This window comes from Fonsecaea monophora (assembly GCF_001642475.1).
Source record: "Fonsecaea monophora strain CBS 269.37 chromosome Unknown Scaff52, whole genome shotgun sequence".
Classification (NCBI taxonomy): Eukaryota; Fungi; Ascomycota; class Eurotiomycetes; order Chaetothyriales; family Herpotrichiellaceae; genus Fonsecaea; species Fonsecaea monophora.
In genome coordinates this window covers 138,525-161,974 of record NW_019173983.1, presented here as the reverse complement: position 1 = coordinate 161,974, position 23,450 = coordinate 138,525, and the positions used below count along the sequence as shown (strand labels likewise).

At 51.3% G+C, this 23,450-nt stretch overlaps 9 protein-coding genes across 9 annotated transcripts; 2 read left to right on the top strand and 7 right to left on the bottom strand.

The window, feature by feature from the left end:
• Nucleotides 1-120: 120 nt before the first annotated feature.
• On the bottom strand, nt 121-2,107 carry AYO21_07078 (hypothetical protein; the record flags this gene model as incomplete). The annotated part of the gene is made up of 5 exons (XM_022657035.1): nt 121-966; nt 1,113-1,288; nt 1,369-1,399; nt 1,474-1,959; nt 2,039-2,107. 5 exons carry the CDS (start codon nt 2,105-2,107, stop codon nt 121-123), a joined length of 1,608 nt encoding a protein of 535 aa, XP_022510677.1.
• Nucleotides 2,108-2,675: 568 nt separating this feature from the next.
• Nucleotides 2,676-3,767, bottom strand: AYO21_07077 (hypothetical protein; the record flags this gene model as incomplete). Its single annotated transcript, XM_022657034.1, has 5 exons — nt 2,676-2,820; nt 2,897-2,966; nt 3,032-3,104; nt 3,177-3,629; nt 3,747-3,767. The coding sequence occupies 5 exons, from the start codon at nt 3,765-3,767 to the stop codon at nt 2,676-2,678; spliced, it is 762 nt and encodes a 253-aa protein (XP_022510676.1).
• Nucleotides 3,768-4,494: 727 nt separating this feature from the next.
• Nucleotides 4,495-5,139, bottom strand: AYO21_07076 (hypothetical protein; the record flags this gene model as incomplete). Its single annotated transcript, XM_022657033.1, has 1 exon — nt 4,495-5,139. One exon carries the CDS (start codon nt 5,137-5,139, stop codon nt 4,495-4,497), a length of 645 nt encoding a protein of 214 aa, XP_022510675.1.
• A 2,841-nt stretch (nt 5,140-7,980) lies between these two features.
• Nucleotides 7,981-10,622, bottom strand: AYO21_07075 (hypothetical protein; the record flags this gene model as incomplete). Its single annotated transcript, XM_022657032.1, has 4 exons — nt 7,981-8,243; nt 8,300-10,150; nt 10,200-10,481; nt 10,535-10,622. 4 exons carry the CDS (start codon nt 10,620-10,622, stop codon nt 7,981-7,983), a joined length of 2,484 nt encoding a protein of 827 aa, XP_022510674.1.
• A 621-nt stretch (nt 10,623-11,243) lies between these two features.
• On the bottom strand, nt 11,244-12,338 carry AYO21_07074 (DNA repair protein; the record flags this gene model as incomplete). Its single annotated transcript, XM_022657031.1, has 1 exon — nt 11,244-12,338. The coding sequence occupies one exon, from the start codon at nt 12,336-12,338 to the stop codon at nt 11,244-11,246; it is 1,095 nt and encodes a 364-aa protein (XP_022510673.1).
• Nucleotides 12,339-12,582: 244 nt separating this feature from the next.
• AYO21_07073 (farnesyl pyrophosphate synthase) lies at nt 12,583-13,687 on the top strand (the record flags this gene model as incomplete). Its single annotated transcript, XM_022657030.1, has 2 exons — nt 12,583-12,702; nt 12,764-13,687. 2 exons carry the CDS (start codon nt 12,583-12,585, stop codon nt 13,685-13,687), a joined length of 1,044 nt encoding a protein of 347 aa, XP_022510672.1.
• A 99-nt stretch (nt 13,688-13,786) lies between these two features.
• On the bottom strand, nt 13,787-15,686 carry AYO21_07072 (hypothetical protein; the record flags this gene model as incomplete). The annotated part of the gene is made up of 2 exons (XM_022657029.1): nt 13,787-15,306; nt 15,482-15,686. The coding sequence occupies 2 exons, from the start codon at nt 15,684-15,686 to the stop codon at nt 13,787-13,789; spliced, it is 1,725 nt and encodes a 574-aa protein (XP_022510671.1).
• A 1,174-nt stretch (nt 15,687-16,860) lies between these two features.
• AYO21_07071 (glycogen [starch] synthase) lies at nt 16,861-19,325 on the top strand (the record flags this gene model as incomplete). Its single annotated transcript, XM_022657028.1, has 8 exons — nt 16,861-16,939; nt 16,992-17,089; nt 17,136-17,411; nt 17,462-17,806; nt 17,866-18,525; nt 18,577-18,645; nt 18,741-19,165; nt 19,217-19,325. The coding sequence occupies 8 exons, from the start codon at nt 16,861-16,863 to the stop codon at nt 19,323-19,325; spliced, it is 2,061 nt and encodes a 686-aa protein (XP_022510670.1).
• Nucleotides 19,326-20,432: 1,107 nt separating this feature from the next.
• On the bottom strand, nt 20,433-22,930 carry AYO21_07070 (hypothetical protein; the record flags this gene model as incomplete). The annotated part of the gene is made up of 6 exons (XM_022657027.1): nt 20,433-20,984; nt 21,602-21,656; nt 21,718-21,820; nt 21,875-22,253; nt 22,413-22,700; nt 22,769-22,930. The coding sequence occupies 6 exons, from the start codon at nt 22,928-22,930 to the stop codon at nt 20,433-20,435; spliced, it is 1,539 nt and encodes a 512-aa protein (XP_022510669.1).
• Between the last annotated feature and the right edge of the window lie 520 nt (nt 22,931-23,450).

Sequence of the window (23,450 nt, the reverse complement as noted above, 5' to 3'; positions counted from 1 at the left end):
ATATATATGTATATATATTCCTTTGCTATGTATGGCTCAAGAAGCATGTTTCGTATACCCACACCCACTCACTCTTCATGAGACGATACCTCAACACAGTGCAAATGTTTTTTTTTTTTTCTATTCCGAGTCCCGTTTGACCAACTTGACCATAAGAGGCGGCTTATCCCAGAGCATGTACATCCTCTGGTCTGCCCACACGTTGCTGCCGTTGCCATTGCCACTGGAACAATCCTTCAAATCGTAATGCCACAACAGCTTGGCCATGACGAGTCGCATTTCCAAAAGTGCCAGATTGCGTCCGATGCAAGCACGCGGTCCGACCGAGAAGACCTGGGCGGCATCTTTCCGGTCTCTCGCAAAGGAGGCCGACGACTCCTCGTTCCCCAGCCACCTCTCCGGGATGAACTTGTCCGGGGCCCCAAAATTCAAGAAGCTGTGGCAGGCGGCGTAGATGGGGACACCGATCGTCGTGTTTTCCGGCACGAACTGGCCGTCGATCTCGACCCCTCCGCGCGGGGCTTTGCGAGTATGTGTCTGCGGGGATGGTGGGTAGACGCGAAGAGCCTCCTCGAGGCAGGCGAGCAGATACGGACACCCGTTGACCGAGGTCAAGTTGATGTCCGCCGGGCTGGCAAAGGTTGTGCGCACTTCCTTTGTCAATCTCGCCAGGGAGGCTGGATTCGTGAGCAGATAGTATGTCGCGCCTATGTACGTGGGCCACCCGTTAGACGGAAGAAGGACGGAGTCACAAGAGAATGAAGAGGGAGGGGACCAGAAGATGATGAGATAGATGGCGTTACCAGATAATAATGTCGCTGTAGTTTCGGCCCCTCCCACGATGAGCACCATGGTATTGCTCTCGAGCTGTTCAAACGACATTTTGCCGTCTTTGTATGCCTCGATCAGCTTGAAAACCAGGTCCAGAGTCTTGGTCTCATAGTGTATCCGATTTTGAATCTTGTCCTGTATGTCAACAGCAGAAGTGAGCTTGCTATTCACTAATCAAAGGTACCAAGTAAAAACCATGTTCAGAGCAACAAGATGCCGAGTGAGGGGGGAGGAGGAGAAGGGGGATGAGGAACTACTACCCTGGCTAAGCCCTTTGGTACAGTCGTCGTAGTTTGACGCCCGGCAGGGCGGAAGAAGTGGTTGAACGCCGGTCGTAAAAAGGATGGTAGACGATGAAGGCATTGGTAGAAGGCCTTTTGTTTGACCATGACAAACATGAGATCAATCCATGGATGTAGCTCGGAGCTGGACAAACAGCCGAACGTTTCACCATAGGCTATATCAATGGTAGAAAAACGCTCGACGATTAGTATAATGGGATTACAAGGCCATCATCCTTTCTGGAAAAGTACTCACTCAGATAGCCTATAACGTCAAAGGTGAAGAACTGGAGCGATACAATTCCTATCAGCATGATACGGAGGAGCCTTCCTTGAACTCGAGGCAGTTTGGAGAACTTACGTTATACCATTCCACTATATCAACAGCTCGTGCTCCGCTCTGTCCTTCTTCACCAATTCTCCGGACCATGATATCGGCATACTCGAGCAGGACTGATTCTTGCTCCCTCAATGCCTTGTCCGAGAAACTGTGCGCGAGCAGCCTGCGGAGGACACCGTGATATTCCTGATCAGCATTGAGGATGGTCTGAATCTTGAGATCCGCGTGATGCCCGGGATCCTTTGGACATTCTGGCTGACCCGCCGTCTTGTGACCGTAGATTTGCTTCCATGCAATTGGGCTCACGTAGGATAACTCGTCCGGTGCAAGGCGAACGACACCGCCATATTTGTTATGGGCCTCCAAGATGTCGTGAGCTTCGGTGCCATACAAGTATCCTTTCAGACGCCACAAATGGCTGGCACGGGCAAGTATCGGCCCAGGGTAATGTGCCAAAGGGTGAAAGTAGATATTGTATATGGCCAGACTGGCGTAGTAAACAAGAGGCTGTATCCCGACATCACAGAGTTAAAAATGTCGGACCTGGCTTTGGTATTTTCCTTTTCATTATCATCTGGAAGCTTACCAAAAGCAACAAAGCTCCTCCAAAGGCGAGCACAGCTTGCGGAGAAGTCAACAAGGTGACAAGCGCCATTGTCCTGGTAGAGAGCGAGTTGAGAAACTGGCAGTAGTACTGGTATGTCTGGGTGAACGCTCGTGATTTTTAGGTGTAGAATTTGATGGAAGTACTAGTACATGGTAGATGTCGTATAAAAACTCCCTTTCGTGGCAGTAAGTTTGACCAAAGAATCAAAGGGCACCACCATGCTTATACAAGGTATGGGTAGGCTGTTGAATTTCCTTGCCGATTCCGGCACAGTTCCGGGGCCTTCATCCAGCCATTCCGTAGACCCCTGGTCGAGTCGGGGGTAGTCTCGTGGCAGGATGTATACCAAGTATAACGAGTCATGCACCCACTACGTATAAAATGAAGTTGATCAGAAAGGTGCCGGCCAGTCATTTGGAAGGGTGTTGTAGCCAAAAGTAGACGTAGGTTAGCACAAGGTTTGAACAAAAGATGCGGAAGAAGAGATAAGAAGCTACTAAGTAGCCAAGATGCAAGTGCCCTGCATTCTATGCTGTATCCATTTCCACAGGCTCTAGTTATATTTGGGACGATAGGATGTCACCACTTGAATTCACGTCATGAAAATCCCATGTCACTATGTGCAACTCCAGGCATTGTCAATCGGTATTATGGCGCCATTGACTTGTGCGGACTGTGGTGATGCCAAAAACGCAAGAAGCCGTGCGGCTTTGATCGGGTCCGCGGGACCTGTAGGACTTGCATGAAGTAAATGGACAGGCCTGAGAATAAATTCATCAGCACTTGGTCTCGGTACATGCTAAACTGTCCAGGAAATGGTCAAAATTTGTTACAAACCTCCAGTGCTCCATCGACTCTGCGTCAATCTTTTCCGGATCAATCGCCTGAGTACCACCCGTGAGAAAACCTAGAAGAAGACCGTTTGTTTAGGCATCGAATACGGACTTGGAAAGGATCAAGGCTTCTTCTCACCGCCCGGACAGATGGCATTACATCTGATGCCATCATTGCGATAGCGCCATGCGACGTTCTTGCTCAGACCGATCTGCAAGCATTGACAATTTGTGAGCGACAAGCCTATCATCAGGCAGATTCCGTCAAGACTCGTGAGACTTACAATTGCATGTTTGCTAGCAGTATATGCTGTTCCCGCTATGGCGCCGCTCAAGCCGGCCTTGCTCGACACATTGATAATACTCCCCGGACTCTTTTGCTTCTTGAACTCAGCCACGGCATATTTGGACAGTAATGCAGGGACTGTCACGTTGACTGTCATAACACGGTTCCAGGTTTCGGGATCCACCTTCTCCAGCCCTGCAAAATTGTCTCGAGCACCGGCAATGTTGAGCAAGATGTCGGCTCGGCCGAACCTCTTGACGCACGCTTCGACGATATCCTGAGGTGCCGACGGCTCGAGGAGGTCGAAAGAGCCAAAAGCAAAGTTAGTCTGCGCTGCCAGAGCCTCGGGGGGCTGGTTGAGGTCAACGCCAAAGACCGAAGCTCCCAGTTCGGTAAAATGTTGTGAGCTTGCCAGACCAATTCCTGAAGAACAGCCGGTCACGATTGCGACCTACAGAAGCCAAAATATGTCAGTTAGTGTGTCTATGCTTCTTGACGCTGTGAGAGATTCTTTCCACCGCAGAGACCAAGCACAATATACTACGTAAGGGCAGGAAGAATAACATACAAGGCCTTTGAGATCATTCATCTTGGATGGATAAGCTAGTAGTATGTATGAATCTTCAATGCGTGAGTGTCACTAGACTGATGATGGGCTTTGTACGCCATTGTCAACACTTGTCTGCACAGAAACATCTTACTCAGAAAAGACTCTGGCGGGAGAACTGAACCGAGTGCGCACTGAAAATGAGTTTCAGCGACTCGTTTCTAACTACCGGTTTTTTGGCTACGGTCGGAAGAGTGTACATGTATTAACGTCCCTTGACGACCATACTTTGACGACCAGTACAAAATCTTCCTCGTCTTGCTGATTGGCTCGGCAACTTCATGCCAAATGTCTCTATAAGACCGGTCGATCTCCAAGGTCACCGAACCCAGCTGAGCTATGTAGGTAAAGCTCGAGTACATCGGAATTTGATTCAGCCCTTGCAGCATACAGGAGTAGTATGATTGGAGACCCCGGATTCATGTACGACGTAGATTGATGATCCCCCCCCCACCAAAGCTAAAAGACCTACACAGCCAAGAAGGAGGGATTCGAGGGAATCTGTTTCTTTTATCCTCTATCTTTAGGAAATCTAAGTAAGTGTTTGTGTGTGGTGGTCTTTAGTAGAAGGGGATCCGTCTAGGGGAGGTAGATACTAAGTAGTCTGTTTCATTTGATGGTAACCATGTATAGTAGTGATATACTGGTAGTCCAACCACATCTAGCATCTATCCCCCGTCCACCAAAGCACAAAGGATTCCTCCATCAATCACAACTTCTCCTTGGCCGCGATCCAGAGACCATTCGCCTCAGTCAAGACCCTCCCCTGCTCATCCTCGAGAGACCCGACCAAGAACCACTTGCGCCCCTCGCGCCGCTCGAGCCGCGTCTTGATCACCACGGTGCATGGGTTGATGACGGGCGCGCGGTAGTTGGTGGTGAGGTAGGCGGTGTACAAGTTCGAGCGCATGCCCATGGTCTGCTGGCGGTGAATCTCGACGCAGATGCTCAGGGCCTCGTCCATGAGCGCGCAGAGCACGCCGCCGTGCGTGGTGTCCTTGAAGCCGTTGAGGTCGGAGCGCAGGTCGAGCAGCCAAATACAGTCTGGTGGTGGTGGCGGCACAGCGTCATCTCGGTTGCCCTTCGCCGCCGACTGCGGTTCTTCCGGCGGAGTGACAAAATTTTTGCGGATCAAGGTCAACGCATTCGGGACGGTGCTGGGCGATCGGATGGTCTTTGCAAAGAACGTGTCGACCCCTTCGGACTTTGGTATGCGTGAGAAGGTCACGACGGGCTTGTATACCGGATCGTCAATGTATTTTCTCGCCCATGTCGTTCGGAAGTGTTCAATCTCGTCGGGAGGGACTGGAGTCGAAGTGATGTATGCGAGGAAATCTGTCCAATCTGGTCCCATCTTTGAATTGTTCATCCAAATCCAGTCTTACTCCCTAGTACTAGTACTTCCTAGTTCTGTATGAGAGGACAGGTACAGATACTTGCTTGATGCTGATGTACGGTTGGTGGCTAGTAGTTATAATAGGTCAATCCCAGAGCCTCGGCTCCCCAGATTTACTGTTCGGTATTTTGGAGATTGTCGAGGCGGCCATCTCCATAGCGATTTGCTTTGGACGCTTGGCGATCGCGGGAAGTGATTACTAGTAGTAGTAGGTACATACATATTACTGGTAACACTTTACAAGATAGTACTAGTTCTGATGGTGATCTGATGCAGTTTCGATACTGCGTCATCCGAAACGTATCAAACGCAGTATTGAAACCGCCTCAGAGTGCCATCAGAGAAGTATCAAAGTACCAGTATCAAAGCAAAGTACTACTACTAGTGTACTAGTAGTTCATCCTGGATAGGGTCAGCAGGGGCCCAGACAAAAAGGAGAAGGAGAGAGTCATTTCACGATAGATGTCTGCTCTGATTGGTAAGTGGACCTATGAATGAAGCTTGATTGATGCCCATAGCCACTTCGGACCCAACCGAGCTAGGACCTCATTATCGCCCGCTCAAAACACCCTGATGCTGGTGTTTCCATGTCGTTGTTTCTGAAGAATTCTATTTACTCGTAACAGTTCATTGGCCCGATCCTCCAATCTTGGTCCCCAGGTCATCCCCCTTTCCTGATCAGGAGATCAAGAGCAGAGTCCTCAGAACGATTGATTGCAGTGGTGTCGAGCGAGGTCAAGGAGACATTTAGCTGACCCCGGGAATGTTGGGTTCGCTGGATGGCTTGGGGGGAGGCTTGTTGGGTGGTGGCATCGCGAAGTCGACCATGGTCAAGTTTGTTCCTGTTTCAATTCGAGTTAGCACTTGGTATCTGACACGAGTATAACTGCAACTGGAGTAGGGAGCGACTGGGGCAAGCTTACCAGAGTAGGTTGCCATTGCGGATGTTGCTAAGTTTGCGGTTGGAAGTTTTTTGACGTTGGATCTTGGTATTGTTGGGCTTTGATGAATTGTATTGTATGGAGAGAAGAAAAGGTCGACAAGAAGCAGAGAGATTCAGAGATATTTAAGGGGCTTGGAGGCATTGTGTAAACGGGGCTGTTTGTCGACTGGTGACGACGTATGCTGTGGTCGTTTGATACATGACTGGGTCACTGGGTGATATAGAGTGACAACATCTTAGGATGGCTCGCAGTCACTATTGTTTGTCCTTGTGAATGTCTGTACAGGTGACCAATATACTAAGTACTAGGTGACACACTCAATTATTCACATTGTTAGACCGAACTCATATCACTACAGACCCTCTCGCAAACAATTTTGGTCAGAGAGTACGCTACATACCACGGTGGAGGTACTCTCGGCACTGGTGTCACCGCGCGCTCTCCCTAACGACGGCACCTAATCTGGAGTACTAGTAACATGAGGACAAAAGCAATCGCCACTCCAGCTGGGCTGTGTTATGTTGTAACAGCAAAGAGCCCTTAAGCATAAATTTGTCATCACCGTAAACGAGTCACCCAAACTTCCTAATCTAGCTTAGCTGCTTTTTGGAACCAGATCTGTCACTGGCCACAAGCTGCTTCTGGCATTCACGTGACCTTTACCCCCGCCAAAAGTAGCAAGTACTAAGTGGTACTCCTGCTAGTAGTCGTAGATAGCAGAGTACAAGGAGCAGGCTCCTCCTGGTTTCTTTTCAAGTCGCTCTTGGTTGTATACTAGTATCAAGTATGTAATTATGATGTGTATGTGAAAAGTCTCCCTGTCTTGTACTATCCTCATGAGCAATATCCTTCCGACATACGCCACGGCAGTTGTGTTGATCTCAATGAGGAGACAATAATGTATACCAGACGAGCTCTGTCAGCACCTTGCTACAGACACGCATGACGAGATGGACGAGACGATGTCCGAGGGTCAAGACCAGTACTCCGGCCTCAGACTCTATCAAAGCAAAATGACCAGCTCTCTCGGACCCCGGGTGCTCGCTCTCCTGGTTCGACTAGACATTGTCCTCATCTTGGTTTCTCGTGGTTGCAAGACGTTGCTCAATACTACGACACGATGGGACTAACTGACCGCTAGGCCTTGGTGACGAGCACAGCAAAGGTCCTAACTTTAAGTTGTATCAGCACGAGAAAGCGGCGAGACTGAGGTGCAAGTTCCATCATAGCGGTACCAAGACTCTCTCTTCTTCTCAGCCTCGTCCACTCTAGCCGCCACAGCACTGTTCGAACGTTAAGATCACAAGACCAGACAGATACCATAGGTCTCAGCAGCCCATAACTTCAAGTTCTTGCGACAAGATATCGCGCCTCCTCCAGGTCTTTCTTTTCTTCGCATTTCGGTACGTGATCTGCTTGACAAGGACAGGATTTGAAGAGGATACTTCATAGTACTAAGTAAGTACTCCTGAGGAGGTACGCTGTCAACGAAAAGCTGCTCCTGCTCTCGATGGCCATCAAATTCAAGTTGGATTACTACTCAGTACTACTTAGAGGTAGTACTAGTAGTTAGTTGCTTGCGTTGCCGCGAGGCTTGCAACACCCAACCCCCTGTGGTCCTCCTCCATCAGAGTAACACAAGAATAGATCCGAGATAGCCGGCAGAAGCGAGATCGGTTTGGAACAAGGCAAGAAGAACTAGAATTCATCCACCCCACCATATCACAGTCCAACTTGGCGCCGCATACTTATGCACGCGCAGGCCAGAACACTTGAGAGGAGTTGTGGCAGGTTTCATTATCTTCAAAATGGATACAGATCACAGGTCTCCATGATCGCCGTCATCATACCAACATCAACTTCTCGAAAACACCTTCACAGCGCCATCTCCACCACAGCTGATGACCCATCTTCCATCAGGACTCCACACGACACCACATACTCCTTCGCCTCTCATAATGCGATGACTCGAGATCTCTTGTGTACAGCTTCGTTTCTCGAGTGACCAAAACCGTAAACTTGCATCGTGACCCCCTGATACCAATTCTTTACCGTCCGGACTTAATGACAAGGAAGAAATCGCCGATGGATGTGCGAGCATGGTGTATGTGCATTGCCCTGGGAGAAGAGAAGTCAGCCTCGTGGGGGTCATTCAGTGCAAAAAGTCAACGTACCACTGTTTGCATCAAAGAAACGAATATACCGATCCTCATAACCAGCAATCACGACCCCTTCAACACCGCCTTCTGAACCGGTTGCGCCGTGGACCACATCTTCTTCACCCATCGATCCACGTCGACCAGGTGCGACCGAGTCCCTTGTGTCGAAGCCCGCGCTGCTGGCAACAACTGCGTTGATACCCGTGTTCGGCGTACCATCATAAGTCTCTTGGCTGGCCATTCCGACAATCTCTTCCCCTGTCCGCGTGTCAAACACCAGGACACTCGCGTCCGTATAACCAACAACAAAATTTTCGCCATGCGCGCCCAATGGCGAAATCGATGTAGGCGCCGGTTTATCTGCCCGTTCTATGCGATGCACCAAACTGTAGTTGAAAGGAGTCGTGCTGGCGATACTCGGTTGAGGTGAGCTGGGGAAATTCGAGCCGGCAGATATCGAGTTGGCTCTTCTACTCCCTCTGGCCGACCGACTACTGGCTTGCGGCGAGGTCAATTGTGGCGGAGTACTGACAGCCCAGATCAGAATGGTGCCGTCGGCGCCACCAGCCACGAGGAGGACACGATCCGGTCCACCGAACTGTGAACATCGATCCCCGAGAATTGTGCCTGTTGACCCCGGGAGACAGCATAATGCCCAGACAGCATCTTTGTGGCCTTCCAAGGTGGCCTTTGCATCGACTCGACCACGTTCCCAGACCTTGACGGTGGCATCTTCGCCACCAGAGAAGATCCAACCATCTCCGACTGCCCGGCCGCCGCTGGAGAAATTCGGTGAAGCTGGACATGCCGCCAACGAACAGACAGCTCCGATATGTCCTCGGTGGGTGAAATGAGCAATTCTGTCCAAATCATCCCCAAGAGAAACGTTGTGGCCATAAGACGCCGGAATGTGCCATCTCTTGACTCCACCATCGTCGCTGGCCGTGCAGAATTCGGGTTCGGATGGGCTGCCGCCGCCGGTGAAAATGACGGAGCGGACGACATCCAGATGGCCCCTCATAGCAAACCTAACTTTGAACTGTGAGGCATCTGACTTGACTGCTAATTCCCGCGCATCATTGCTGCCTTCGCTCCGTCGTCTTGCCCCCGAGCTCTTTCGACGATAGGAACCTGGTGCTCGGGGTGGAGACTTGGAAGGAATCATGTTGGCGCTGGGGAAGATTTCGGTGTCTGGTCTGTGTGGCGAAGCTACTTCAGACGTCTTTTCGGAAGGGGCTGGTCCATCATCGAAATCCCACGCGTCGGCCATTTCTTGCTTCGGTTCGTCCATTGCCCGTATCTCTACTGGCTCTTTCAAAGGAATTTCTTGTCCATAGGCGTCGAAACTGTGTGTTATCGACTCCACTTGATCCTCGATAACCGGAATTTGCTCATTGTAGAAGTTTTTCCTGGGGTCCACCACGGGAACAGACTGGATGATATGTTCAGGTAACCTCCTGTCAGCTGCACCGGGCTGGAGTTCTGAAGTGTTGATCTGCGTACTCGTCCGGCTCAGCGGTGAAGGTTCGGCGAACTGCGTCGGTGGTTGAGAAGCGTTTTCTCGGACCATGGCCACGTTGCGATGCTGCTGCTTGACTTGTTGTAACTGTAGATATGCTTCTTGGAGCTCTTGTTGCGTAGGTTGCCGGCCTTGGAAGACATGGTTGCCGTTGGTCGAGGTCGCAAGGTCGTTTACATCAGGAGGTACGTGGGCTGTAGGTAGGACGTGGTACGTGATTTCTGAGGAACATTTTGAGAGGAAGCTTCTGGACTTGTCACGTTCTTTTTCTTGTCGGATTCCCTGACCTAGTGGGTTCTCAGGATCAATTTCGGCGTCGAAATGGGTGATTCCTTTGACGTGCAAATCTGCGTTGAGTTAATAACGGTAGACAGAAGCATGCGCGAGATAGCATACCGTTGTTGATGGCCTTTAATTCTTCCCGTGCCAGTTCTTTGGCATCCTTGGAATGGTCGACTGTTTCACCTTTCGCAGCATGTTTGACCTTCTCGCGCTCTTTTTTAAGTGCTGATTCCAGCAATTTAACATGTCGTTCCAGGGAAACCCGCATGCCTTTGCTCGTTCTGGTCTCTCCTTCGAGTATGGCTATCCTGTTCTTCATCTCTTCGCGTTCGATTTCCCAGGCATTTCGGTCTCGTTCATGGCGGTGCCATTCTGTCTGCAAAAATCGCATAACACCTGGTCGCAGCTGTCAGCACTTGACCCAGGATCGTAGAGAGAAAGTTGTCAACCTTGTAGCGTGTACGCTTGAACACCGTTCGCTTCTCCGCCGGCCATTCCTCCTACGCCGCCCCCTCCAGCCCCGGGCTGCCACGCCATTATGCGCTTTCTGGCGCTCGGATGCGTGTGTCTCTCTCATCTAGCCATGTTGGTGGACTGTGAGATTCGGAAAGGGTCACGCTAGCTTCGGTCGGGATAATTTCAGTCGATGCGGAGAACTCGTGGTGGTTAAGGGGACGAGAAATCTATGATGCAGGCGCTGAGGGACGCGGACGAAGACAGACTCGGCAGGAATGGAAAAGGGTGGACGGCTGGCAGGGTGAAGGACAGTCGAGCTGGTTGATGGTTCAGGTTGTCTCCTGGTGGTTAGAAGCGCGAGCAGCAGTTGCAGCAACTTCCCTCCCCGGGTTTGGGAACGGCTTGCAGCCAGCCCCGACCTAGCGCCAACGCGGCGGTTGACTGCGACTAAAGAAAAACTTCCACCTATCATCGCTTGCTCCTCACTGCTACCAAATACCAGTACCAGCCAGGGCTTACAATTTGCCTCTGCGTCTCCCTTTGCTCGGTTTTCCAGGAATAGACTCACTCGAGGAAGAGATATGTTCTCAGGCGCCATTTTACTACGCCTTGAGAGTCCCAAGGCATATAAATCAAATTATTGCACATCTCTCGTCGAGTCTTCGATTTCATTTACTAAGGGGTATCATATTTATTGCTATCTTACAACTCCAGTTCTTCGACTTCCAGTCCGCATGTCATGCATGTCTTGACAGGGAATCCAGTCTCCGGATTGTCAATCGGTCGACCGAATTCGTGGACGTGTTTGCCACCGCTCATGTCGTCCCCAAAATTTCCTCCACCGCCGCCTTTCTTGCTCCTCTGATATGCCTCGACTCTTGTCCTCTTCTTCAAGTCAGCCAGCTTTGACTTGAACTTGTTCTCTTTCCTTCTCTTCTTCTCCGTCTCCCTCTTCTCAAACTCTGCATCCAAAGCTTCTGCAGAACCCCATCTCTTGTCCGAAAATGCATATTCCTCCACCTGACAGCGCAGATACAAAAACATATTGTGCCATGTAGATTTGTGTGGGTTAGGTCTTTCGAGATGTGGGAGAAGGGATTCGTCTTTCAACTCTGGATCTGTAAGAAGATAATCCTCTTTCGCCTCCGTTTTTGTGAGCAGGCTGTATTTCTCTGGGAACTTCTCCTTGCAAGCGTTGCATACAGCAAGATGGAAGACATCGAGCCATTTCCAGTCCACCTCCAGAGTTCCGCATTCTCGACATGACCTTGTAGTCTGGTCGGGGATTGCACTGATACCTGGTTCGAAAGGTCCCGCCTGTCGATTCCGTAGCGACTTGAGCAGCTGTTGTCTTTCCCATTCCTTTTGAGTCATATGTGAGGGCTTTTGTTCCTTTTCATCGGCGTGCATCGCCTTGTTGTACGGATCATCTTCTGCAGTCAAAAACCCACCCTTTGTGTCTGCCATCTTACTGAAATCATAGTCGACGTACTTGGCAAAGTTGCGCGCGGGTTGGATGGCCTCGAGAGGACGATTATCGATCTCGTTTCTGGCATCGCGGCTTGTGGGAGGTACAGAAGTCTGAGCGAAAGTGGCAAAGGAGCGCTTCTGACCTGCGCTGGTAGGAGAATCTGATCGATTAAGACTCGCTGTGGCTGCGGCCTCCGCCTCTCGTTGTTCACGCAACGCCTTTGCTTTCAGGCGGTTTATCTCTAGGCGCCTCACTTGTTCTGGGGTCAGCGGGGACTTTGGCCCGGCCTCAGCCTGGGGTGTGGGAGTCGAGGGCCGCGAAGCCATGAGTGCGACGAGGGTGAGATGTGAACACCAGAATAAAAAATGGATGACTGGGAATATACGAGTATCACCTAGGCTGACTTGCGGGGAGGCTGCGCTTCCTGTTCCTGACGAGCCACAACTTGGCGGCGCCACTCGGTGAAGCCGCCTCCGTTCTCGCCAGGGCCGCTTCTCCAAAAAGTTCTTTGTTCCCCCCTCCTCCCACCGACTTGTTGATCAAACCAAAAAATCAAGTCGGCCGCTCAAAATGGCGACGAAGACAACGCGAGCAGAGTTCGAAAAGGTCTTTCCCTCGCTGGTCGAGGATCTGCTGGGGGAATGTCGCAAGTTCAATCTCCCAGCAAATGCTTTGCAATGGTTCGAAAAGGTACCTACCTACACCGAATTCCTCGCATTGGGGCGCTCTCAAGGCTAATTCCTCCTATCAGTCTCTCAATGTGAACACCCCCACGGGGAAGCTGAACAGAGGCATGTCAGTACCAGACACTGCCATTCAGCTCCTCGGGAGGCCCTTGTCCCCTCAGGAATTCAAAGATCTCGCAACCTTGGGATGGCTCACCGAGTTACTGCAAGCATTCTTCCTCGTGAGCGACGATATCATGGACGCCAGCATAACCCGTCGCGGAGAACCGTGCTGGTACCGCCATCCAGGGGTGGGAATGATCGCCATCAACGATGCCTTCATGCTCGAGTCCTCTATCTACCTCATTCTGAAGAAACACTTCCGCAGCCACGCCGCCTACATTGACCTGGTCGAGCTCTTTCACGAAGTCACTTGGCAGACAGAATTGGGCCAGTTGTGCGATTTGATCACTGCACCAGAAGACCAGGTCGATCTGAATAACTTCTCCATGACCAAGTACACCTTCATCGTCATCTACAAGACCGCGTACTACTCCTTCTACCTCCCTGTGGCTTTGGCCCTGCACTATCTTGGCCTCGCCACTCCCAAGAACTTGAAACAAGCACATGACATTCTCATCCCACTAGGCGAATACTTCCAAGTCCAAGACGACTATTTGGACGCGTTTGGCGATCCCTCGGTCATCGGCAAGATTGGCACAGACATCAAGGATAACAAGTGTGGGTGGTTGGTCAATCAAGCACTGCTGATTTGCACACCGGAGCAAAGAAAGCTGCTGGACGAGAATTACGGGCAGAAGGATGATGCAAAGGAGGCAAAGGTGAAGGAGTTGTACAACGAGCTACAACTAGAGAAGAGATATCAAGACTACGAGGAGAAGCGTGTTGGAGAGCTGCGTGGAATGATCGCGGCCGTGGATGAGAGCGAGGGCCTGAAGAAAGGTGTGTTTGATGCATACCTGGCAAAGATCTATAAGAGGAGCAAATGATTTCGGCGCGTGATGACCCGGAAAGGCTTTGATGAATAGATGGGAGTTCTCGAGACGAAGAGACGCTGGTTAGAAAGTGCAGTCTTTAATCGTCCTCCTTCAGCGCGGATCGATCCACACTTCGTGCTCCATTGATCTAAAAGACATACTTCCATCCCACATTGCCCCTTCACTGGCAGGGAAGTATCCCCTTTCACACCGGTCATACTGCACTTTCGGCCTCGTGCGATAGAATTCGTCGAATCGCGAATCCAACGCGTCGCGGAGGCTGTGCACGCTGCCGGCTGGATGGAGGGCCGACCATGGGTATCGACACTCGTCCACTTGGCAAGTTTTGAGCACCAGGAGAAGAGCATCGAGGCGGGACAAGAGGTACGATATTGTGGTGGTGACGTTGATACTCGAGAGGATTTGTTCGGTAGTTGCAAGTGATGTGGCAGAAGACGGTCGGTCACTGAATCCTGCAGCAGGCATAGCCAGATTATAAGATCTGGTTCTTTCAACGTAGATATTGTCCATTTGCCACGGATCTTTAGTCATGTCGTACAGCTCATGCTCGTTGCTACACCACACGGTATAGAGTAGATCATAGCCGTCACCAATGACCCGGAGTGCCTTGTAGGTATGATTGGGATAGAGGACGAAGCCATGTTCTCCCTCCGACATGATGATCCCCCACATTTCTACGTTGACGTGCTCTTGAGGCCATGCTTGCTCCGAATGCAGCGAGTCCAATAGGTGGAACGGTATCACACTGCCATCCAGTTTGTATTGTGCTATCTGTGCATCCGCAACACCTGCGAGACTCAGGAATGTGGGCGCCAGGTCGATGTGCGATGTGACGATTTCCGTAAGATGGCCCTCCGGCACACCAGGTCCTCGTATGATCAACGGAATATTTATGTCTTCCTCAAATGCACACTGCTTCCCGGGCTGCCTTCGATGTTGTCCGATGCTATAGCCATTGTCAGTCGAGAAGAAAAGATAGGTATTCTCCAACATGTCAGCTTGTTCCAAGTGGTCCACAACGCCACCAATCATTTCATCCACAGCCTGCAGTGCACGAAGGCGGTTGCGGTACCACTCATCGTTGTAATCGAGGTTCGATTGATTCTGCTTGGCTAAGGTGAGGATCCAGGAAGCACCACTCGACACATCGGGGTTGAAGTTGGGGGTTCGAGGGACTCTTGTGTCCTGGAAGAGACTTCTGTGGCGCGGGGCAGGTCGAGGCATAGATTGCTCTGCCGTGTTGTTGTTGAAATGGACATTACTGTGCGGAGCTGTTGGCGCGATGGTGAGGAAAAAGGGTCGATCCGCCTCAATTGCATCGTTGAGAAAGCCAAATGCCTTCTGCGCCATCACATCCGTGGAGTATTCACCTTGATAGCTTGTAGGAGGATCCTTGTTCCGTTGAAAAGTGGCATTGTAATACTCGTACGTGTAGGGGTCAAGTAGGAAATCGGAACCAGTCCATCCTGCTGCATGCGGCTTGTTGTAGTTGGACGTGCTCTGAGCATTGAACAGCTTGCCCACATAATAGGTATCATAACCAGCTTCCTGAAGCCAAATAGGCAAGTATGCGTCGTTGAAGCCCTGGCTGACAAACTTTGGATATCCACCTGCTTTTGGTGAGTCTTATGCGCGACGTCAAAGATGAGAAAGGACAGGATTGACCCCAGGGAGGATGTAAGTCGGTTACATTGGTGTTATGCGCAGCCTTGCCAGTCCACATGCTGACTCTGGATGGACAACACAAAGCCACTGTGCAGTAATGTCTTTGGAAGGAAGTCCCACGGTCACCCACGTGCTGTTTAAGAAGGGGCATATACGAGAGGGAGTCCATATGGAGGTCTTGATCATCGGTCAAAATGAAGATGAGGTTCGGCTTTCTGGCATACTGCGCAATGGGTTGCTGCTTCAAGCTATTAGCAATGCTATCCCACGACGCTAGCATCAAGCACCAGATCAGTGTCCATCGTGAGACGCTCCTCTCCGCCATGATACTCGGTGTTCACGGACAAAAGGGTTGCTGTCATAGAGGGCAGCGTAACATCTCGTCCGCATAGAACGATCGCTTCAATCCTCCGAGATGTGCTGGGAAACTTGAAGACTGAGGTCCTTTGGGCGGAGATGCAACCGAGAGGGTGAGCGATATGATTGGAGCTATTGTGCCGAGTAGAGCAAATCCGTCAGCATAGCAACACAACCATCTCACATTTTTTCCAAGATGTTGGGGTGTTTGAGAAAGAATGGGCCTCGCAGGCGAGGAGGCGAGACAGAATGCGGGGCAAAAAGCTCCTGCAAGAAGGTTGGGGGGAGCAATTTCCCTCAATCAGAGGCGGCATAGGGGCTGGAGAGTGGATTAGTGGGCATCGAGTGGGCGCCCACAGATGTGGCCAGGGGAGTCAGTGGTACTGCTGGGCCTCGATAGCCCCGGCTTTGGGCCTAACAGCTGGGCTGTCTAGGCCTTGCTAGGCCCAATCTGGGAGGCCGTAACCCTAAATGACGTGCAATCCGTCATTGTGCATTTCCCACAGGTGCCAGGTGCGGTCGCCGTGCCAAAGAGAGCTTCAACCCACCGTTCAAAAAGTAATAGTCGTATGATTCTCCTCAATGCCGTCATGTCCCTACCATTATCCCATCTCTTGAAAGTGACAAGCAGCATAATTTTCCACCCAACCTTTGTTGTCCTCACATTGGATTTCTGTGCCTGCTGTCACCTGGAATAAACTTCAGAAAAGCTGTACTGTTGCTGGAATTTCAGTTTCGATAAAAAGCCACGAACTGGATCCTTTTGCTTCCCTTGTCTTGCAGTGGAGCTTCCCTACTTTCATCCACACACGCCCTGCCCCCAGAGATCGCTTGCTGTGGTGCCATCGTCCCAGCCTGCCTCAATTTCTTTTCAACAGTTGCCTTCGTAACGCCATTCACGGATTGCCATCTCCTGTATTTCTTCTTGCCAGCGGGAATTGTTGACTCGAGCTTATCACGAGAGCTCAGCAACCCCCTCACCTTCACCTTTCAACCTCTTACCCTCCTATCGTTAAGCTGTGATTCCTACCTGCAAGCTTCCGCAGGCTGTGGGGTAAGCTCTCGTCTGCATTTTCCGCCCAATCGATAAACACCACGGACCTTGTTCTGTCAACAAAGGCACACGAAACAGGACCGACAACATGAACGGCGAAACGGAAAAGAAGAGGGATATTAAAAACCATCTGCTCTTCGAAGTTGCAACCGAGGTTGCCAATCGAGGTACGGTCACCAGCCAATCTGTTTACATGACGCATGTGCTAATCCAGAGCAGTGGGTGGCATCTACTCAGTGCTCAAGTCTAAAGCGCCCGTGACAACAGCAGAATATGGCGACCGGTATACGCTCATCGGTCCTCTCAACAAGAACTCGGTAAGCAGGACGAAAATTGAATGCAGGCATGAGCTAACCGTTGCAGGCCGCAGTTGAAGTTGAAACCCTGGATCCGCCACCGGGCCCTCTTCGAGATACCATTTCATCTATGCAGGAACGCGGGATCGAGCTCATGTACGGCCGTTGGCTTATCGAAGGCGCTCCGAGGGTACTCCTCATCAATACTGGGACTGGTTACCGGTGGTTGGATGAATGGAAAGGTGACCTATGGTCCGCCGCTGGTATCCCTTCTCCTGCCGGAGATCATGAGACAAATGAAGCCATTGTGTTTGGATATTTGGTGGCATGGTTTTTGGGTGAAGTAAGTGCTTGAGATGGCGCTAATCTATGCTATCGCTGACGATGATCCAGTTTATCGCTCGCGAGACTGACCGCGCAGTCATTGCCCACTTCCACGAATGGCTCGCCGGGGTCGCCCTACCATTGACCAAGAAACGTCAGATGGACCTGACCACCATCTTCACCACACACGCCACCCTCCTCGGTCGATACCTCTGCGCCGGCTCAGTCGACTTTTACAATAACCTACAATTCTTTGATGTGGACGCAGAGGCAGGAAAACGTGGAATTTACCATCGATACTGCATTGAACGAGCATCAGCTCACTCTGCCGACGTCTTCACGACTGTCTCCCACATCACCGCCTTTGAGAGCGAGCATCTGTTGAAGCGGAAACCTGACGGGTCCTCCCCAATGGTCTGAATGTTAAGAAATTCTCCGCTGTCCACGAGTTCCAAAACCTCCACTCGGTACAGAAAGAAAAGATCCACGAGTTCGTACGGGGACACTTCTATGGCTGTCTGGACTTTGACCTGGAGAACACGCTTTACTACTTCACTGCGGGTCGATACGAATATCGGAATAAGGGTGTGGATATGTTCATTGAATCGCTGGCGAGACTGAACTATCGCATGCAGAGCGCAGGCAGCAAGACAACAATTGTGGCATTTTTGATCATGCCAGCGCAGACAACATCCCTCTCGGTCGAGTCGCTCAAAGGTCAAGCTGTGACAAAGTCTTTAGCCGACACTGTTTCCAACATTCAGCATGGAATTGGTCGAAGGTTGTTCGAAAGGGCTGTCCACTGGAAGGAGGGAGATCCAATGCCTGACGACAAGGAGCTCATCACTCCAGCTGATCGGGTTTTGCTTAGACGGCGACTCTTTGCCATGAAACGCCACGGTCTTCCGCCCATTGTCACCCACAACATGGTTAATGATTCTGAGGATCCAGTCCTGAATCAACTGCGCCGCGTCCAACTCTTCAATAACACACACGACCGTGTCAAAGTTGTCTTCCATCCAGAGTTCTTGAACTCTGCGAACCCAGTTTTGTCCCTGGACTATGACGACTTTGTTCGAGGTACTCACCTCGGCGTCTTTGCTTCCTATTATGAACCCTGGGGTTATACACCTGTAAGTACTAGCTCATATACTTGTGAACAATCGACGCTAATTGTTCAACAGGCGGAATGTACAGTCATGGGAGTGCCGTCAATTACCACTAACCTCTCTGGCTTCGGTTGTTATATGGAGGTAAGTGCTCAGGAAAAGTAGGAGCATCGTTACAGACTCAACTACTCGAACATGTGCCTCTACTTATCGGCGACTGCGGCTAATATTTGATCCAGGAGCTTATCGAGAACTCCTCGGACTACGGGATCTACATTGTAGATCGTCGTACTAAGGGTGTGGACGAATCAGTCAACCAACTGACCGACTACATGTTCGAATTCGCCAATAAATCCCGGAGGCAACGGATTAATCAGCGAAATCGCACCGAGCGCCTCAGCGATCTTCTGGACTGGAAACGAATGGGCATGGAATATGTCAAGGCTCGACAGCTTGCCTTACGCCGCGCATATCCTGCTTCCTTCACGGACGCCGACGAGTTCGATGATATCATCGGCGGCACTGAACAGAAGATCTCTCGACCACTCTCTGTGCCAGGATCGCCTCGGGATCGAACTGGTATGATGACACCAGGTGATTTCGCTTCATTGCAAGAGGGCAAAGAGGGTCTAAGCACGGAAGATTACATCGCATGGAGGTTGCCGTAAGTTGGCTGCCTTGATACGTCTTGAACATGGACTGACCTATATCACAGTGAAGAAGAGGAGCCTGATGACTACCCGTTCCCATTGACGCTGAAGATGAAGAAGAGCTCTGGGCCCAACTCTCCGGCACCCCTCGTGGGGCCTGTAAACGGCCAGTAACCAACTCTCCCACAGTTTTGAGGACACAGTAGACAGAATGAAGGGTTGGATACCCAGTCTGATCGACGATAGCACAAGATTTCGGATCAGGTGGAGGAATGAGAGCATCCTTTGGCACGAGGCCTGGAGGATAGCGACGAAAGAGAAGAAGTTAATAATTTGAGGCCAGGGACATTTGCATTTTTCTGCCGGAAGCGTTATTGAGATGATCGGTCTTATGGAGTGATGACCGTCTACTGTCATCATATACGGTTACTGTCTGCCTCTCTACAACTCTCATCCAACACTGGGATACTCCATCTTCCTCATAGCAGCCATTCAATCAAGCAATCCATCAGATCATCCGTCCTACTATCCTTCCATCAAGTCACCCATCCCACTAGCCATCCATCATCCATCATCTCCTCTATCGGTCCGTCCTGCATCAGATCCTCCATATCACTACCGTTCCTGGACGTCGATGAGCCAAGTCAACCTCCTCTTTACCTATCCCATCATATCCTCCATCAGTCTATCCATGCTGTTGGAATCGGATCCAACGTACTGCTATCCATCGATCCATCTTGCTGTACACCCTCCAGATCCATCCATCATTGTCGCCATCGTTCTGTCAACCAGTCCATTGTCGAATCGTCCGTTCCTCTGCTTGTGCATTGTTCCACCTGATATACTCTGCATCGACTCATCGATCCAGCCATCGATCATCCATCTGCTTCTATTCCCGTGGTCGTCACCGATCCTTTTGTTCTTCCATACAGCCATTCATCGACCCATCAGTCCATCGACCACTCAGCACCATATCTGTCTATCTGTCTATCTGTCTGTCATCAAGTCATCTATCCTTCTAGCTATACATCCATGTATGTATCCACGGACCAATCACATCACACCCTCATCAATCGAGTAGCGCTTTAAGTACCATATTCCTCCTCAATATATAGTGCGTCTATGCGACGCCTGAGGTACCTCGATTCGAGCCACCAAACTCATACTTCGGTAACAAACGAGGCACATCATTCCATCCATACCGTACTGCTCATACCACCTCTCTGGGTACAGTCCTCTCACCAATGAACCCTGCCAGGAGTCGCTGCGATACGCAGTTCGTCAGCTCCAGCTCGGAGCGATAGGGTCCCCGGCGGCGAACGAATCGGTGTTCAGCCTCCTGGGAAGGCCAAACGGATTTCCCAGAACTTCAATCGCATGCTGCATGGCCGGTATAGCGGCTGTGCGGATCGGCGGCGGCAACGCACTGGGTTCGCCGGTGATGCCTTGGTATTGCTGAGCTCCTGGGGACCACCCTCGCATGCCTGCCGTGGTGGGTGGACTGGTGGCAGCATCCGCATGTGGATTTTCGAGTAGATCGTAGATTCCGCTCTTCGGTCGACTGCTGGATTCGGTACTAGCTAGTCGCTGAAGATCCTGGTGCAGTGGTCGGACGATCTGGAGCAACGAGTTTGCCACACGGTCCACAACACTGCAACTGGCGAGCATATTAATGCATTCCTGGGACCCAGAGAGGTAGACCTGAACACTATCTCTCTGATCGTATAAGAGTCGCTGAGCGGCCGCGAAGAGGAGAACGCTGCAGGCGCTAAATGCCTGACCACTGGCAGGATCAAGGGAAAAGAAGGTATTAGCCCTCATCTTTTCTGGTTTCTGCAGATATTCAGTTCCTTTTGATATCTGGGGCTGGGAAAACTTACACGCAGAGCCAACAGGTGCGACGCTTTTGTTTCGTGTACCCAAGCACGTCGAAGAGATGAACACACAGTTCCGCAGCCTCGACACACTCTCTTTGAATGCTCTCACCCTGTCTGGGCGTTCCATCAAGCGTCCATCGCCTCGTCATTCGACAGTTGGCCATTTCCACCAGCAGTCGTCTCTGGAGCATCATCTTGGCTCCCAGAAACATCACATGTACGAGAATAAGGCTATGACGGTGCGGCTCTGGAAGCCCGGTCCCGTGGCCCGGGGGGACGAGCGCATCCAGTCTCATTGAATCGGGTAGTTTCTCCTGCCACTCACCTAATATCCTTGAATGCTTCTCAACTACGGAAAACACTGCTGAGGTCGGCTTGTCGACATCCTGCATGATCCCTGCCACCATCAAACCAATCGTACATACTTCAGCTTGGATGCGGTTCTCGGTTCTCGGTTGGGCTTCGATAATCTCTTGGCTCGCAAGCTGGCAATGGCTTAGCTATTGATTTTTCTCTCTCTTTCTCTCCATTTCATAAGGAAGATTCCGTCAAAACTCGCAAAACCAAACTCACCTCGGCCTCCTCGTGGCTGAGATCAGGCTGGTATCCGAGGGTCGAAGCAAGCCAGCTATACGAGGTTAGTGTGGACTAGGGGGAAAAAAATTACGACCAACACAGATCTCACTCACCACTCCATAAAGACAAGCGATCGGTAGACTTTCCGGTAGGCGACCCAGGGCAAGATATCTTGCTGCTGCAGACGTGCCCAACGTGCCAGTCTCAATCCAGAAGCTTCAGCCAATATCAGCCGTCCCAGATCCCGGAAATTCCCGGATTAGGCCTTACCGATCGATAAACGAGCGCTCGTGCGCTTGGTCAAAGATGAAACGATGCCGAGACACAGAAGCACCCTCATGCCTCGCAGAAACTGTGACTCGATACAGTCACTCATATAAATCGTGGCGGTCTGGAACAAGGCGTCCAAGACCGGTCCGTCCAACTTGTCGCCATCATAGTGGCTCCCGACTGCGGCCGCGGCGCAGAGTTCGCATAGGGTCGCATTGTCGACGGCTTCGTGGGTTCGGTATACCCTGTTCAGGAGGTCGTCCATCTCTTGTTTTTCGTAGATATAGAATAATGTATAGGTGCTGCTAAAGAATGCTCTGATGCCGTACTGTATCAGGTGTTCCGGTGGAAGGTCGTGGACCGTGTAGACGCGTGCAGCCTGATGATAGATTAGCGCGCCGGACCTGGACAAAAATTTCAGCTTCAAGGACAGCCTTTGTTGCTCACAGCCTGCACCTCTGACCATAAAAAGAGAAACACCCTGTCCCAGAGGCCCCAGAGAGAACCCCCTTGTGAACGAAGGCACATTCCCGCTTACCGGAGCATTGAATTCCCCCTCCCTCTCCCGTGCCTGCGTCCATTCAGCCAACCCCTCACTGCCCAGAGATTGAGGTGGGTTAGTCCTCATCCTCCTCAGCAGGTCGTACGCCTCCTCCTCGGATCGCTGCGTCAGAACGTTGATAATGTTTTCGACCTTCCGGACTCGCTCTTGCAGAGCGTCCGTCTCGTTCGCCCTCAGCTTGCCTCTCCGGCGGTCGACATCGGAGTAGACACATAGCGTTCCTCGCGCTACGCAGGCTGAGCAGGTGGGATGGGCGTTGTCACACTTGAAAAGCAGGGGTCAACAGTTCATGTCCTTTTTTTTTTTTCCTTTCATCAACAGGTTGGGCAAACCTTGGAGCGCTTGGCACGGCATGGCTGGCATGCCTGAGTGACATATTTTCTAGCCTCGGGCGACGTGACGTCCCCGGAGCCCGAAGGCTGAGCGACTGAGGGCTGCGACGATGTCGATGCTTCGGAGACGTTGGAGGGGGACAGGCCGGTCCTCTGTGACATAGTGGTAACGTATACTGGAGGCGCTCTGGACGACGCGTAGCCAGGGGGTTTGGGGGGTTTTTTTTTGGCGGGGGGTGGTGAGGGTTGTTTGGGATAGAGAAATTGAACACGGACCTGAACCGACAAGGGCCGTGGCACCACCTCTTCTCAAGGAATTGGAATTACTAGGCCGTCACACCGTGGTCAAGGTTTGGCCCGTACCCATTCCGCAAGAGAAGCAGTCCATCCCTGCCCGGCATCAGGTCCACTGGCCAAAGCCTTCCGAACAAGGGACGTTCCAGCCTGAAGAGAAGTGTAAATTTTGATTTGCCTACCGTTCAGCTGGGACAGACTTGGTAGATAGGGTCGCCTTGGTGTGCTTGGTGTGGATCTCGTCTGTGGAGGGGTCGGGTTCTTTTCGGGAGCGGGGATGGCCGCCCCTTGGGATCGCTTATAGCCTTCTAACTTTGCTAGCGCGCCAAGTGACCAATTATCGGGGAGAATCTCTCTCGCTACCACCACGCTAGACAAACGTTCGGTA